Source organism: Eupeodes corollae, chromosome 3 (assembly GCF_945859685.1).
Source record: "Eupeodes corollae chromosome 3, idEupCoro1.1, whole genome shotgun sequence".
NCBI classification, from domain to species: Eukaryota; Metazoa; Arthropoda; class Insecta; order Diptera; family Syrphidae; genus Eupeodes; species Eupeodes corollae.
In genome coordinates, this window is record NC_079149.1 from 30,801,776 (window position 1) to 30,818,386 (window position 16,611).

The 16,611-nt window shown below is 34.3% G+C and overlaps 1 protein-coding gene across 1 annotated transcript; it reads right to left on the minus strand.

Moving 5' to 3' along the window:
- Nucleotides 1-2,879: 2,879 nt before the first annotated feature.
- Nucleotides 2,880-16,598, minus strand: LOC129952062 (eukaryotic translation initiation factor 3 subunit J). Its single transcript, XM_056064486.1, has 6 exons — nt 16,436-16,598; nt 16,099-16,187; nt 8,355-8,465; nt 7,994-8,285; nt 7,767-7,909; nt 2,880-3,723 (listed from the first exon to the last, which is right to left on the minus strand). The coding sequence occupies exons 1-6, from the start codon at nt 16,449-16,451 to the stop codon at nt 3,673-3,675; spliced, it is 702 nt and encodes a 233-aa protein (XP_055920461.1). The 5' UTR covers nt 16,452-16,598; the 3' UTR covers nt 2,880-3,672.
- Between the last annotated feature and the right edge of the window lie 13 nt (nt 16,599-16,611).

Genomic DNA, 16,611 nt, shown 5'->3' on the forward strand with positions numbered 1-16,611 from the left:
CATTTATGTCACACAAAAATTGACATTTTTTTGATAACTAGGATGTCAAAGGAAAACAATGTTTCAACTTTTTTAATTTAAAGAACACCGTTCTCCAAATTGAACTTTTTCCAGCCCTGAATTCTTTTCCCATTAAAATTCTGCTTTCGATAAGAAGCTTAATCCAATACAGTAGCTTCCTTTTCCAATAAAACTTAAATTTTTTAAAAACGATCTTTAGCGTAGAACTAAAAAAAAAAGTAAAACCGCATGATCTTGGTGATCTCTGATATCGCCACGATGCGAAACTCCGCGGCCAGGAAAGTCTGTTGCAATAAAGCCATATTCGCTTGAGTTGTGTGGCATGTGGCACCGTATAGACGTATTCTTCAATAGTTCCCATTGCCGTTTTTGAAGAAGAAAGCTCTATTAACACCTCCGGATTGAAGAGCATCACAAACAGCGACTTTTTGTGGATGTAATGGATGCGACAGTTTGTGTTTTAACTTAACCACCGAGCGAGCAATATACTTTGTCGTTTAAGAAAATTGTTTGTGCAAGTTCCCATTCGACGTATCTACGACATTGTGAAGGGTCAGCTGGCTTCAGTTGTTGTGTGAGTCAGACTTTATTTGGATGCGGTAAGACTGTCCTAGTTCATGAGAACGATGAGAAATCGACACATTCAGGTCTTCGGCAACACGTGCACATAGAGCAGCGATATTTTCAGTGGTAAGAGCGAAACGATCTGTAAGCAATCCTGTGGTTCACTATTTTTGTAGCAGAATTACTGTTTTTGAAGTAGGTAGGTCTTAACAATTTGTATGTTTTGTGCGTTACAAAAAGCCTTATTTTGTCACTGCCCCTGTTTTGCTATTAACAATTTTAAAATTGTTATCTCATTTGATGTTTGTTAAGTTCGATACCATTGACATTTTCCTATTAAAAATATCCTTTCTCACAAATTTTTCCTGTTACTCTATTTTCCTCGAAATACAAGTAAATTTCCTTCAAACAAAAATATAATGCAATAGAACCCAAATTTTCCTGCAAGTTCGTTTTTTTATACCAGTTAATTTCAAGTCAATGTTAGGTTAAAGTGGCTGTCCGTGATGGAGTAGGACAAACTTAGGCCAGCTTAATGGCAAATTGTGATACCACATGAATCTTGAGGCTTTATTCTAAGATCAATGAAATCAGTTTGAGTCCCTTACGTTACGAAAGAGCCTGATTATGTTAATATGATTGAGATCGTTTAGATCGTTCTAGAAAAGTTCTCCAAGTTAATTCTTGAGTCTTTGAGCAAGAGTAGGGCATGTACAGAGAAGGTGAAGAACAGTTTCCTCCTTCTCCTCATCCATACAGCTTATACTACTTAAAGATCGTAGATCTTCAGGGTTGAATTGCGAGCATTTACCTGCTTTGGGTATAAAAACAACTTTTGCTTTTCTTCATGCCAAGGGAATATAAACCAACTATAGACAGCTGTTAAAAATTAGGATTATTGCAATTATGTCTGAAGCTTATTGTAGTTCGGATAGTATTATGTATCCCATCTGGACCTGCAGATTTAACTCAACTTAATTGTTTGAACGTAAATTATGACCGAGGCAGCTAGTTAGTTTTTCAAGCGTCATGAATTGCAAATTCAGAACTTTACTTCGCAAATCTCTACTTTAAGTTTTAGTACAAAAAGTACCAACAAAATTACTGTCTTCAAAATACTCCTCAGGCAAGCTACAAGTCTACCACGATTTGTATTTTGTATTTTAAAGAAATATTAGTAATTTCTTTTCCAAATTGCATTAAAAAAGTTGTGCAGAAAATTAATAAATCATAGAGTAAGTTCAGTTGAATGAAAAAACATTATCAAATGTCATTTTGATAGAAGTAGGCTTGACTTGATAGTTAGGAGATTTTTCTTGACTAAATTTCTAGTCAACGTTCCATTAAAGTTGCCTTAATTGGAAGGTAATTTGTTGGTAGCTGTCCAATCAGATACTCGAAACTTGCCTAACTTTCAAGTCCCTTATGTCGTCTGATTGTTAGTTGAAAGAATTTTCCGTTGCCGGATGCCTCGGAAGTTTCTTCTATAGTTCCACAGAAGAATCGCCAGAAAGATCGCTTTGATTTTCTTTAATCCTTCTTATAAATTCTTAGAGATTTTTTGTAAGAATCCCAGTGGGAGGCTAGTCTTGTGGCTTTGGCTCGGTTAAACAGTTTCCTACATTCTCTTCTGAGCGAGTCGAGCTCTGAGGCCCACCATGGTAGTTCCTTTTTTCCTCGTATGTTAAGTACTTAAGTGGACAAGCAATTTCTAAGGGAATTCATTGACTTTATTGTCAAGAGCGTTAGTGGAAGGACTAAATATGTTTCTCTATGTATCTCAGTCAGTTTTCCGATAGTTTCGAAAAGTCAATGGACTAGGGTTTTTTTCCACATTGATATTGAATTGTATATATCTATGATCAGAGAACGAGTGTTCTTTAGGTACTTTCCAGTCCAAGATCATATAGTGCATAGTATCGGAGACAAAAGTTATTTCTAGGACTTCTTGTCGAGTTTTAGTAATACAGCTTGGTTCATTTCCAATATTACTTCTTAAGAGGTTAGTATCAAGGATATAATCAAAGAGACTCACCTCTGTCGGTAATATCTGTACTCCCCCTTACAGTGTAATGAGCGTAATTTCAAGGCTAACTTTTGAGCATCATTAACGTTCCCAATGTTCTAGAGAGAGGGTAACAATTCGAAAGCAAATATTAGCGATAACATCTGGATTTATTATTAGAATAAAGTCGAGACCTCTGAGGGGCATTTAAGGCTTTTGGGCACAATTACCAACAAACAATTTCCTACTCAAATAAATGTATAATAAAAAAAAGAAAAACAATCTCAAATTATTTTACTATTGCAAATTTGTTTTATTTTAAATTTGTTTCCGTTTTTATTTTATTTTATTCTATTTTTTTGTTTGTTTATTTTTTCTCTCTTTCTTTCTCTCGGACTCTCTTCTTTAATTTTACATTAAAAATTCATATTTTAATTTTTTGTTTAGTTTTTCTATTTTGTATTTTGTTTTTGTTGTAGGCGTTTCCTTAAGGTTTTTGTTTTTTTGTTTCATTATAATAATAATAATATGTTCAATCCGTACCTGTTTTGGAACTATAAAAATACATAGATGTATGACTGCAAATACGGTTGTTCTTTTTTCCCCTTGATTAATAATAATAATTTAATAACAATTTTTTTTTTATTATTTCTTTTTTGCGCTTTTTGTAGATTTTTTTTGTTTTGTTTTGTTTTCATTCCATAAAATTATTTAACAACTTGAAAAACGTTTGGAAGAAAATATTTAAAACAAAATAAACAAAGCTTAAAAACATTATTATTTATATCCCAAGTAACAAAAACAATTTGTGTGTATGTGTGTTTTTTCTTTTCTTTTTAGAAGAACAAATAAAATTAACATTTTTTCAGAGAAGAAAGAAAAATAAAAACTTAAAAACTTATGATAAAAATATTTAAAATAAATTCACAAATTAATTATTATGACAGTAATTAAAAAAAAAGAAGAAAAATAATATTTATATAGATTTATATAAATTTATAAATTTTATGTATTTATATATTTGTTGACCTAGACGATGCGACGACGACGCAAATGGTACGACGTGTGATTGTGTGGAGATATTACATAAAATCATCATAATCGTAATCGTACTTGTAGTCAACTACTTCCGTCTGAAATGAAAAACAAGAAAAATTGTTATTAATTGTTACATAATTTCAAGGCAATATTGATAAAAATGGATTTCACTATTGTCATGAAAAATGTGTCTTAATGTCTAAAATCCAAATTAATAGAAAAATAGTAACTAAGTGAATGTGATATTATAAGCATTAGATTTTGTTGAATAATATTAATGCAACATCGAATTAATATACGGTCATTCTTTTCGTGCTTTCAAATTGGTAGCCTCGGCATTTAAGACCTGTCAAACTCAAATGTCATTTGTAGTGTCATAATACTAGTTGACTGCTTACCATTTACGATAACTTTACAACTAAACAACGAATTAAAACTGTGAACCGCAATAATGTTCATTTATCGGTTTCATGAGTAGATGACAGCCCAAAAACGAGTCATCTGCTCGTTGCCGGCTTTTGCTGTGGCATTCAAGAAATGATCTTGAAATAATTCTTTTTTCAAATGAAAAGATTTTTGCCGTTGAATAAGTCAAAAACAATACAATTTATCATAGACCAGTAAAACTGTTGCGTTAAGATCTAAACGCAACAATCACCCAATGCTTCTGTAATGCTGGGATTGAAAGTCTTACCCCAAAGTGTCACATTCCGCCTTTTTTGGGAAACAAAAATTGAAAACGGTTGACAAGTTATAACAGAGTAGCTTAAAATTGGCACTCAGGAAGTCCATATTTGAAACCGTGGGACAGTTTTTTTCGATCAGAAGTGAAGAGCGTTAATGAGTTAATCGTACCTTAGAACTGAGGGGGGTCATTTTGAGTGATACTAGTGTTTTAACCGAATAAGTATTATGGCTAAAAATAATTTTTTGCAAGTGGCCGCTTCGGCTGTCTCAAATAAATTTCAGCCGAGAAGCCAACATTTCGATCGTCGTGAATTAGTTTTTTTGTATAATGCAGAGGCACAGTGTGAGCACTAGGAAGAGGAGAGAGGGTTTAAAAGGAGATGCCGGTGCACATTGGTTTTGAATTCCTGAATAATACAATGCCTAGGAAAGACAGTGTGTGGTAAGGAATTCCACATTCGCGTAATACGGCTAAAGAACCAATCTGTGTATTTGACAATGCGGCCGAAGTTAGACTCGAGCGTATACTGATGAGCATTTCTAGAAGCGCGAGTATTACGGTTGAACTATTTAAGGGGAAGAGACAATAGGCTATTTCACTACAACATAGACCCTTAAAATAACAGTAAAAGAGGGTGAGACAAGAAACTTTACGACGATGTTCAAGCGAAGTAAATTAACTTATAATGATATTATCACCTATCAATTTAAATGTTCCACGTTGAATACTATCCAAGAGGATTAAAGAAGTTGCAGGAGCATCAGCCCAGAGATGGGAGTTATGCTCAAGCGTTGGACGTATATAAGTCTTGCAGATAATAGCCAGATCAGAAGGTGTGAAACATTTCTTGCATCGCCTAAGGAAAACCAAAAACCTTGCGGCATTTTAGGTAACATCTCGTATTTGATCGTTTCCAGAAGGGGTAGTTGATGACACACATTACGAGAATATCGAGGTGTTCAGTCTCACTGATGCAAGTCCCATCCATGGATAATGGCAATGGGGGTATATCTCGCTTTAACAACATTGGGTTTGTTATTCCCCATTGTACAATGCTGTTTAAGTCGGAATTTAAGGAGCCTATCATTATTTGTCGCTGCAGTTCCACATCCGAAGAAGAGGGATGTGAGTCTGAAAACGAATAAGAAAAACTAACAATACTATCGTCAGCGAAACAATGTATTGGATTAAAAGTTGCAGACAGGAGATCATTAATAAAAATGAGAAAGAGTGTTGGAGACAGAACAGAGCCCTGTGGCACACCAGCATTTATTTTGAGGTTTTCAGCCTTGAATCCATCCAATACAACTTGCATTGAACGATTTAAACGGTAATTACTAATCCAATGAAGCAGGGACTTATGAAAACCGAAAGCACGCATTTTCGATTTTCGAGCTTGATGCCAAACCCTATCAAATGCTTTTAAAATATCAAGTGCAATAATCTTACTTTCTCCAAAGCGATGTGAAGATTTGCTCTACTGTTCGGTGAGATGAACCATGAAATCATCTCATTTCTTGAGATATTTCTTGAGCTGATAATTGTTCAGAGTTTCCATGACCTTGGAACGAAGGGACGTAAGTGCAATCGGTCGGTTATTAAAGAGTGAGGAAGATTCGCCTTTTTTGGGAATCGGCTGGACAAATGCAGTTTTCCATCCTCTATGAACGAGACCTGACAGATGAAAAAGCTTACGCAGTGGTTTTGCCAGCGTTGAAGAACACCTCTTCAGAACAATAGCAGAGATACCATCTGGACTAGCGGATTTATGTATGTTAAGATCTTTTAGGACTATCGCCACAGTACGAGTGCGAAAAAAGTTTGGTCCCATAGAATCACTAACACCCTCAAGTACAGGCGAAGTCATAACACTCACTGGCAGCGTAGAATTGGCGGCGAACTGCTTAGCAAAGAGATTAGCTTTATCTAAAGAGCTAACAAAAGGAGTGTCATTGACCACGAACGTAGAAACCGATGAAGAGGAAGAATTCATCATGTTTTTTACAAATGACCAAAAATGTTTACTGCCTTCGGGACATTGCAGTATTTTTTGCCGTAATTTTTGGTCATGTAAAAATTTGGGCCGTCGGCAGTATGAAACCGAACCATTATTTTGATAATTAAATCAGGTGACAGCTGTCAAGACGACCAAATCCAAAAAACTAATTGCCAGATTGAAATTATCGTACCGGTACCCGTGGCATGATGGTAAGTGCGTTCGGATTCGGCCCAATTTATTTATTTTTTTTTTAGATTGAAATTATCACGCCCGTTATTCCTTATCTTATGACGTTTAATGAAAGTGTAACAGCACTGATGGCAGCCAAAAAAAAATTAGTCCGTAGACTAAAAAAGAAAATTAAATAGATTTTCCAACTTTTTTCTCTGTGGTTTTCTTAAGATTGCTCGATAAAAGAAGCTCAAATTCCAAAACTAAACAAGGGTCTATATTGTCTTTGATTTATTTCCTGTACGCTAATTTTTCTTTAAGTTACAGCCTCTTGAAAACTCTGCCACAATAAAAAAAAAATTGATTTTTTGTCTTGATCCATAAATGTTTTTAAAAGTATACAAAACTGCTGATTCTAGCAAAGCAACTTTTGGCGCATTATGATCATAATCGACCGAGTGCGCAAGCAATCTTGAGGATATTTAAAGACTGTTTTAGCTTCATTGGTGCCGTAAGGTAAACAAATAATTAGTATGCAAGTCCAATCGAAAAAATTGCTGCTGCAGGAGCTGAAGATCCGAATTTGTCAATTTTTCAGCTTTTGTATCAATTAAACGTGTGGTACATCGGCTTATTGCCCGGTGGCGATCAAAGGAAATGATTTGGAAAATACTCGCATCCAACAAGACACACAACAAGGATAATTAAAAGTTCCATGGTCGCGTAACTTTAAGTTTTTGATTTAGAATTGTTTTTATGTGGAACTAAACATTGGTTAGGAAATGGCCCATTTTTCAAAGTAATTTTCCAGTTAAACATAAAAAAACAATGATTATGCCTTTTTATTGTTATTCTAGACGTCTTTAGGTGGCAAAACCCAGAATGAATTTTTCAGCCCCCACTTTGCAAATATGTGGTGCTACAAGTTTTGATTTTAATGCATCCAGCTTAAAGGACTTGACTTTGTGATCTTCTACATTTCTATTGATTATAAAACTTATAACTGCGAAAAAAACGCAAACTATGAAGCATTTTCCAAAAGTTTCAGTCTGAATGCTGTTAGTTATCTCACTTACGTTGCAATGTTTTTGACACAAACCCTTGTCCACAAGGAATATACTGACATGTGACTTGACACGTGACTCGATTTAGATAATACAACAGAAAACGAATAATGATTAATTACTGGAAAAAGAAATGAAGACATCTGTCTGCCATATTGAAACCTCTCCTTTATTTATAACTAAAAACATTTAAAACTTAAAAATAACTGTACTTACGATATCTGTATGATCCATTTTAAGGTTAATTTTTCCTTTGCCTTTGCCTATAGGTTTTTTCGTGGTTTGTTTTTCCATTTTTTGTTTTTCCGTATGTAGACTTTCTACTGTGATTTTTATTTTTTTCAATTCAGATGCACTTACTGTTAATAAAAAGAAAGAAAAACAAAAGATTAAATAAAAAATCATATTAATAACTTTGTGATATAAAATATTTTTAAACTTACAATTAGCACATATGCTACGAACTAAATCTTCAACGAAATTTGGAAATTCTTGTGAAGATCTATACAATGAAACACGCGTACTAAGTGCATCGGCAAATTCTTTAAATTCTTCTTTACTTTCTGGATTTAATGAATCTAAACTAGTTGATATACCAAATGTTTCTAATGCACTTTTAAGGTCGTTTTCTTTTTCAATTTGTTGTAATCGTAATTTTTCGGCTAGTTTTTCTTCGGGTGTTAATTTAGCTAATCGTTCTTCTTCCAATCGTTCTTCTTCTTCACGTTTCAATCGCTAAAATTTCAAAAGAAGTACATTATTATTAATACATATTTATTGAATATTGATAGTTTTGTTTTTTACCTCTTTTTCATTTAGTTTAGCTTGTTGTGCCTTGTTGGGTGTTTTTTTAGGGACTGGTTTTGGTTTTTCTTTTTCTTCATCTTTTTTCTCCTCATCATCTTCCCAACTGTCCTGTAAGACGAAAAATAGAAAATAAATAAATATCATTAAGAACATGAACAACTACTGCGCTTAGTAAATTTCTTTATTTAACTTAACCTGAGGATGAAACGAACTTTTCAATTTCTTGAAGGCTAATCTTTTCTGAAATTCTTTTTGTTGTTTATTCTTTTAATGGGAAGTGTGAAGCTATCGTGAATATATTTTTTTTTCTAAATGTGTTGCATTTTCCAAACGTTGGAAAATTTAATAATGTCAAAAGCATAACTCGTTTTTTATTCATATCGATAATTAATTCTTTACGGGACCTTCTTACTCTTTTCAAAAGGATTCTAATTTACAAGAAACACTAAAAAATACTAGAAAATTCTTGGGAATTCTAAATTTCTGAGGACTTTTGTTTTCAGGACTTGACAAAACGTACTATTGATTTGAATTAAAATAAAACAATTTAAAGGTGTTGAAAAAACAATGGGCAGGTTCAGGCGACATAAGGGACTTGAAAGTAAGGTAAGTTTCTAGTATCTGCCAAAAAATTGCCTTCCAATTAAGGCAACATTATTGGAAAGTTGACTGGAAAGTTAGTCAAGAAAAATCTAACTAACTATAAAGTCAAGTGAACTTATGTCACATTGACAATTGACGATGTTTTTCAATTCAACTGAAAGCACTAAACTTTATTACTCCATGAATTATTTATTTTCTGCACAATTCCATTTAATCTTTTGTGTAAAAGGGTTCCTTGTCAAATTGGAAGAGAAATAAGTAATATTTCTCTACAATACAAAACATAAATCGTGATGGATTTGTATCTTGCCTTAGGAGTGTTTTGTAGACAATAATGTTTTTGATAGTTTTTGTACAATGAACTGAAGGTAGGGGTTAGTGAAGTAAAGTTTCTGGTTTGAAAATTATGACAGTTGAAAAACTAACTAGAAGTCCCTTATGTTGTCTGAACCTGCCTAATAACATTAAAAAAGAACGTCGAAAATATCTGTCATATTAATGACGTACACTTTCGAAAATTACGATGGACAGAATTAGACTATAAATCACAAATCGTGGACATTCATTTCCAAAATATGCGTTCTGTATTTCTTACTTATAGAGCGCTTTTATCGTTAAATTATCTTGAACGATAAGTTCATTGCACCTAAACGAAATTACAGACAAGCAGAATTTTTGTGTTTGAAGTCTGCACACTCCGCATGACATTCTTAAGTCTCCATTACATCCAAAAAAGATAATTGTTTAGTGCGTTTACATATCGAAGACGTCATCAGCCTTCTTGTGTTTAAATCTTAAACTGGCTAAAACAATTAACATGAACGACGAACTCCACGCGCGCCGCCTTATGTCATTGGAACGAATTTAAAAGAAACTGGCTTCAATAAGATGACGCAACATGTGATAAAGCGCATGAAGCAATCACTAAGCCAGTTTGTATTTCAAAATGTTGGTCATTCCATTGAATTGGTTGAGTTTTATGTTTTATACCTCTACAAAATACCGGTTAGAAGATAATGCCCAAAATCATTCAGAAAGGTTTAAAATGTCTCTTTACTTTGTACTCTTGATTATAACCTAATTATTATTTTTGTGTTTTCAAGATGTAAACGTTTTGTTTTTAGAGTGAAATTTAATTTAATGGCCTAAAGATAAAGTTATTACTGGGAGACAAAATTTTGCTAAAAACAACCAAAAAAGGGTTTTTTTAAAGGCTAAGATTTAAAAATATATCTTAACAATAAATTGTATGTTGATTTTTAAAGTACACATATTTCTTTTCTAGATACAATTGGAATCATTTTAGTATCTTATTTAGTTTCTGGAAATTCTCATTAGTGTTTACTTGACTCTGTAGACGTATTGTACAAACTTTAAATTTAACACTTTCAGTTTTGAAAAATGCGTTTTGGAGTTAATTTTTAATGCTAATTACGGACTCAAATTTTCTCAAGTTTTGAAAATAAACGTTTTCAACAGTTGATAGATAGATTTTATTGCTCGTTTTAAATATTTTACATTGTTTACAAAAATCAAAAAAGCATGGCAATCTGCTTGTAGATTACATAAGGAGCATAATATTGGTAAATCCTCTTATGTGGAATGAAGTTAAGAGGTACGAGTTCACCACGCAGCTTTACCATCATCGAAATCTCCTCTACGTTGTATTCATCCCAAAAATATTTCTTCGCATCCAAATTGTTGTTGGGTTGACTGTAAATTGCTTTGTGCAGAGACCCTGTTGTTCATCAAGGCATTTTTTCCATAACATATCATCCACTTTTGCAATAAGGTGGTACAGTGACTCTTTCCAGAGTTTAAAATCAAAGCTATCTATGTTAAGGTCCATATCACACTCCCTAGCAAGTTTCATTCATTCTTCATAACATCTTGACCTCTCTCGAATAGTTTGAAGTACCACTATCTTCGGTAATCGGTAATTTTCCATATTCGTGATTCCGTTTCCAACAAATCTATATAGTTCGGCGTGTTTGATAGCAGTCGGAAGACTCTTTGAAGCATAACAATTTTGCACATGTTTATATTGCTTCGCTTCCCATCCTTGTGCTGCATAGAACAAGATTGATTCTTTAAAAATAGTGTACTTACTGCTGTGTGCGATATTTTAGTTTGAGAAACACCTACACCAAGATGCGCTAATGGCGGCTTTTGCGCTTGTAAGCTTTTCGCTCAGATGCATTTCCAAAATTAAAGTTCACTCCAAGGTATTTGAACTCTTTGACAATCTCTATATTCTCACCATTGCAGTTCCATTTTCATTAAGGCAGTTTCTACCTCCTCCGTTCTTGAAAATCTTGATCTTGGACTTTTCCATGTTAACTATTCAGCCCTATCATGAATTCCATCGTAATCGGAAATTTTTACGAATCCCGAAACACTTTATCATGAAATCCGTTCGTAGTCGAAAATCTCATACAACTACGAACGGATTTCATGATACAGTTTTTCCGATTACGATGGAATTCATGATAGGGCTGATTAGGTTCCATATATTACAGTACTCAAAAATTCGGTTTATCATAAGAGTGCTTTAAATTATTCGCAAGCGTGTTCAATACCAGCAAGTAAGAAATCGACAAAGCCTTCGATAAAGAGAGCGAATAGACTTAGGCTCCTCGTACAACCTTGTCTAACGCTTGATTCCGTTCTGAGCCATTCCTACCTTTCTCTATCATTCAAAACTGCTGCTTTAGTATCCATATATAGGCTTTACAGGACTCTTCCAAACTTTAACGACATTGCTATACCAAAGAGCTTGTCTATTCACCTTGTCAAATGTAGACTTAAAGTCTACGAAAAACGTGTATAACTTCTTCCTTCTTCTTATAAATGAATCCGCAATGCTTTTCAGAACAAAGATATGATCGATTGTTGAGTAACCGGATCGAAAGCCTGCCTGAAATTCTTTCAACACCTTGTTTTCATCAATCCATTTATTGAGCCGTATTAGCAGAATGGCAGTAAATATTTTATAACATGAATTTAAAAAAGATATTCCTCGATAGTTCGACATCACAGACAAGCTTCCCTATGTGTGGATCGGAAAAATGGTTGATTCGCTAAATTGGTGATGAATCATGCCTGTTCCCAACACCTTGTTTTCAACAGTATTTTTATATTTTTCAATATATTTCAAAAACCTGATATAATGGAATTGTTTAAACAACAGATTCGTTGCAAGAGCAAAACTTACATCTAAACCGATTTGCCTTTTTTTTTGAAAACCGTTTTAGCATGAATGAATTAACGTTTCTTTTTGATTTATGCAAGACAAGTGAATCCCAAAAGCTTATTAAATTTTTTTGAATATATTTCAACTGAATATTGATGAAAGGGATTATAGATTCGGAGAACCACTCATTTTGTGTTTAGTAAAAAAATTTTATCGACCAGTGTATTTATTCGAAACGACTCTTAAGATTTATTGCTGGTCTGCTTTGGGTCATGGTCTTATGAAAAAACCCATCTGATCGATGGTTAAAAGGGATTATCTTGAAAACTTTAAATAAATATACTTTAAATATTCAATAGATCAAAAATAAAAGATAGACTTTTCCCAAAGATGGGAATTTGTAGGAAAATTTTTCTTGACCATATTATTTCTTAATCAGCTTCCAAATCCTTTGTATTCTACATCAAACACGTGAAATTTAAGTTCCATTCTAATGCTCCACAACCAATTTAAATTTTAAAGATGTTGGAAATGTGCGAATTTTTCATGAATAATGTTTAAAGCAGCTGGAGATAAGTTGGTTAGGAGCATGCACCAACTTATCTGTAAGATATGGTCGGAAGAAAGCATGCCCGATGAATGGAACCTCAGTATTGTTTGCCCGATCCTGAAAAAAGGAGACCCTCTATAATGCACCAACTATAGAGGAATTAGTCTACTTAACATCGCCTATAAAATCTTCTCTGCCGTAATATGTAAACGTCTAAAGCCCATCGTCAACAACCTGATAGGTCCTTATCAGGTCCACCACCATCTTTTCATCGATTTCAAGGCCGCATATGACAGCATCTACAGGGACGAGCTGTATAAAGCCATGTCTAGTTTTGGCATCCCTGCCAAACTCGTCCGTTTGTGCAGGATGACCATGGAGAATTCACGCTGCTCCATAAAGATTGGAAACAACTTCACAGAACCTTTCGATGTCAAAAAAGGTTTTAGACAAGGTGATGCGCTGAATATTGCAGTGCTCACACGTCAACACTAGAGGCACTATCTTTCAAAAGTCTGTCCAATTACTGGCATATGCTGATGACATTGACATAATCGGAAGAACTCAGCGTGATGTCAATGGGGCTTTTGTGAGTATTGAGGCAGAGGCGGCAAAAATGGGTTTAACGTTTAATGAGGGCAAAACAAAGTACATGCTGTCGTCTAGAAAGGACATACAACACCGACGACTTGGTCAAAACGTCACAATCGACGGACGTAACTTTGAGGTAGTCAAGGACTTCGTCTACCTTGGCTCCGCTGTAAACGCAGAGAACAACACCAGCGCAACCACACACAAAGACACAAATTGAACCAACTCATTACCAAGACTAGGCTCTAAATCATCCGGATACACTTTCACCAATGCCTCTGCTGCAGCGTGCAAATTTTCAGCATCCATCTCTTCGATGTGATTCAGGAATCCAAATTTTGAACGTACAGCTCCATAGGCATGCAATCTTTCAGTAAAAGAAACTTGTTATCGAGCGGATTCAACCTCACATTTCTCCACCTGGTGCGGGTGCGTGATTGTACATATTCATCAGTATGGGTTTTTTTTGCTGCTTCCTTGTATTTATCATTTCGTTTGGATTCCACGAATGATTTCAATGATTCTAGTGCACGCATTGCCAATTCAAGAATCATTTACGGGTCTGGCAACATCTTTTTTGTAGCGTTGAATCGCTCCAAGATATCTTTATAAAATGTTGCAAACAAAGCGGTTTCGAGACCACTCATATTCTATATAAGGTGCGTTGCTTCATTCCTCACGATGTCTTTTTGCTCTTTTTTTCGAAGATATGCTGGTTAGAACTTTTCCGATTCCCGAATAGCCGTTGACTAAGGTTTTCGTAGCTTCAGCTTGACAAGAACAACGAGTTGCGCTGAGCTTTTTCAAGACTAAAAACTTGCCGCTTTTCTTCTCCTATAATTTCTCAATCAGAATTCGATGCCGATTTGTACTGGCTGTGAAAAACGTGTACAAATTCTGCACAAAATCAAAGACAAATTGCCCATTAGTCAATATTAATTGATTTTTTCAAGAATTGAAGAACACCGATTCTTCATATACAGCAATTGTATGTATATATATATTTATGTGCATATGTAGAATCGAATACCCAACCTCCGAGGTTGCAGGCAAGTACCACCCCACTCAGCCCTTAAGCGATTAGGGTACTCTCTCAAAATGGGTAGTGAATTGGGAGTGCTTCCATTTGAGATTTTGATATTTCACTGATTGCCTGATTGGAGTGAACAAATATAGATCAATGATTTTTGTTATTTAAGATTTATATAATTCAATAATCATGTATGTATAATTTACTGTAGGCTGTAGGCCAAGGTAAAAGGGCAAACAAAAAAATCAAATATGTTTACTAGAGTCTATTAGTGCGAATTTGAAACAAAAATGTTTCCAAGCCTCTACTGTGGGGGTCCCCCGTTTGTAGAGGCCCCGAGGCTTTCGACCCGGTTGCCCTCACCTAAATCCGGCTCTGTGTATTGGGGTAAGGTTGTATGGAAAGAGACGTTTTCCGTGAATGAATTGTGGAACCTAATTCTCATTGACTTGACACTCTCTCTCACTCGCACACAGAAAATATTGAGAGTTATACCTATGTCACTATAAGCCGGATCTCCATTAGCTTTAGGGGCATAAAATTCATTTTTTACCTCGTTCCCGATATCGAATTTTCATAAAATCTATTACAAAACCTTTTGGCAAACTTGTCGAATTGTCAATCAAAAATCAATCTAAGAAATGAGGTTGCAACATAATCTCTTGGTAGGTACATGAATCTTGTGTCATGAGCTTAACAAATTCTTAAATCTTAAACTGAATTTTGAAGAAATTATTATTATTATTTATTGAACAATACATAAATGTACAAAACAATACTTAAAAGCAAATAGCTACCAGGGTTTCTAGCTTTTGAAAAAATGTGAGCAACATTTTAAAACAAATAAAAGATCAACAAAGAAAGGAATTTAAGTTCTTTTTTAACGTAATAACTGGGTACATGTAGATATCTAAACCTTTTTCACAAAGAAATACAGCTTATCATAAAGAAGCCTTTGTCAAGATTTTGTCTAAGTAGTTACAACTTATGCATAAGGTTTAACTTCCGGTTATTTTCCATCTAGCCCACGCAGTTTAAACTTCACACTGTGTACCTCCTATACCTACCTACCCACTTAACTCATATGTAATTTGCAACCCCACCAGCTACACCAGACAACAAGACAGATAGTTGTTGTAGAGCACAACACAGCACTAGCCTATCATAAGCTACCCATTTCTTCATTGTTACTTATTACCTAATACTCGAACCTATGGAAATGGGTTTTCTGCAAATTGAATTCAAATTACAAATTCAATCCACCAACAAGTTGGGTTTTTAGGTTGTTTGTCTTTTTGTTGTCTGTCAACACTTTCACTTTCTTATTATTTGTTTAAACTAAGAAGAAACAAAAAATAACAAAAACCACTAACTAACCCAATTTCTACAGACAAACTAATAAAAATAAAAACCACGAGATACTCCCAGTAGCCAGAAGCACAGAATTACAGAAGGCGAAAAATTGCAATACAAAAAAATACCGACTCAACAAACCTACCACGTGGACGAAAATATCGAATGCAACTCTTTTGTTGGTTTGGTTTTCGTTTTTTCTTTTCATAAGAATTCTTGCGAATTTATGCTTCTCGTCGTGGTCGTCCCACGTTTACGAAAATTTTGTCTTAAATTATGGCATTTTTGTTTAACCTTTAAAAAAAAAAATACTCAAAGCTCTTTGGCAATGTGAAAAACAGCCAAATCATTATTTCGCCTTGAAATTGGCAAATAAATAAAGTGTAATAAATTTAGGAGCATTCATTAACATTAGCATTACCTTAACGTCCTCGTCGTCGTCTTCGCCTTCCCATTTGTTCAAATTTGCAATTTTCGGAGGCACAACTATTTCCTTGTCTGCCAGAGACTCTGAGAAAAATTACAAAATAGTTTTCATTACATTATTTTATTATTAATCATTAATTAATGTAGTTTAGGAAAAAAAGAGAAGGCAAAATATAAAACTGGAATGTGAGGTCATTTCTGGGTGGTTTGTAGTTCTTTGGGGCTTTTTCGATTCGATTCGAAATGGGGGGACCTTTGTGTTGGCACACGATGAAAGATTGTGCAAGTTTTTATTTATTTAATTTTTGGTGGGTTTGGATTTTACTACATACCCCAATCGTCATCCATGATTAGTTTTTTATTTGATTCAATTCGATTAAATTGATGCTTCTTTAATTTATTTATGAATTTTTTCAAAAATTGAAAAATTCAATTTGCACTTTGCAGGGAGAAAATGAGACGTGTGGCTCTTTTTTGATTGAAAAATTTTGAATGCGTGAATTTTGAC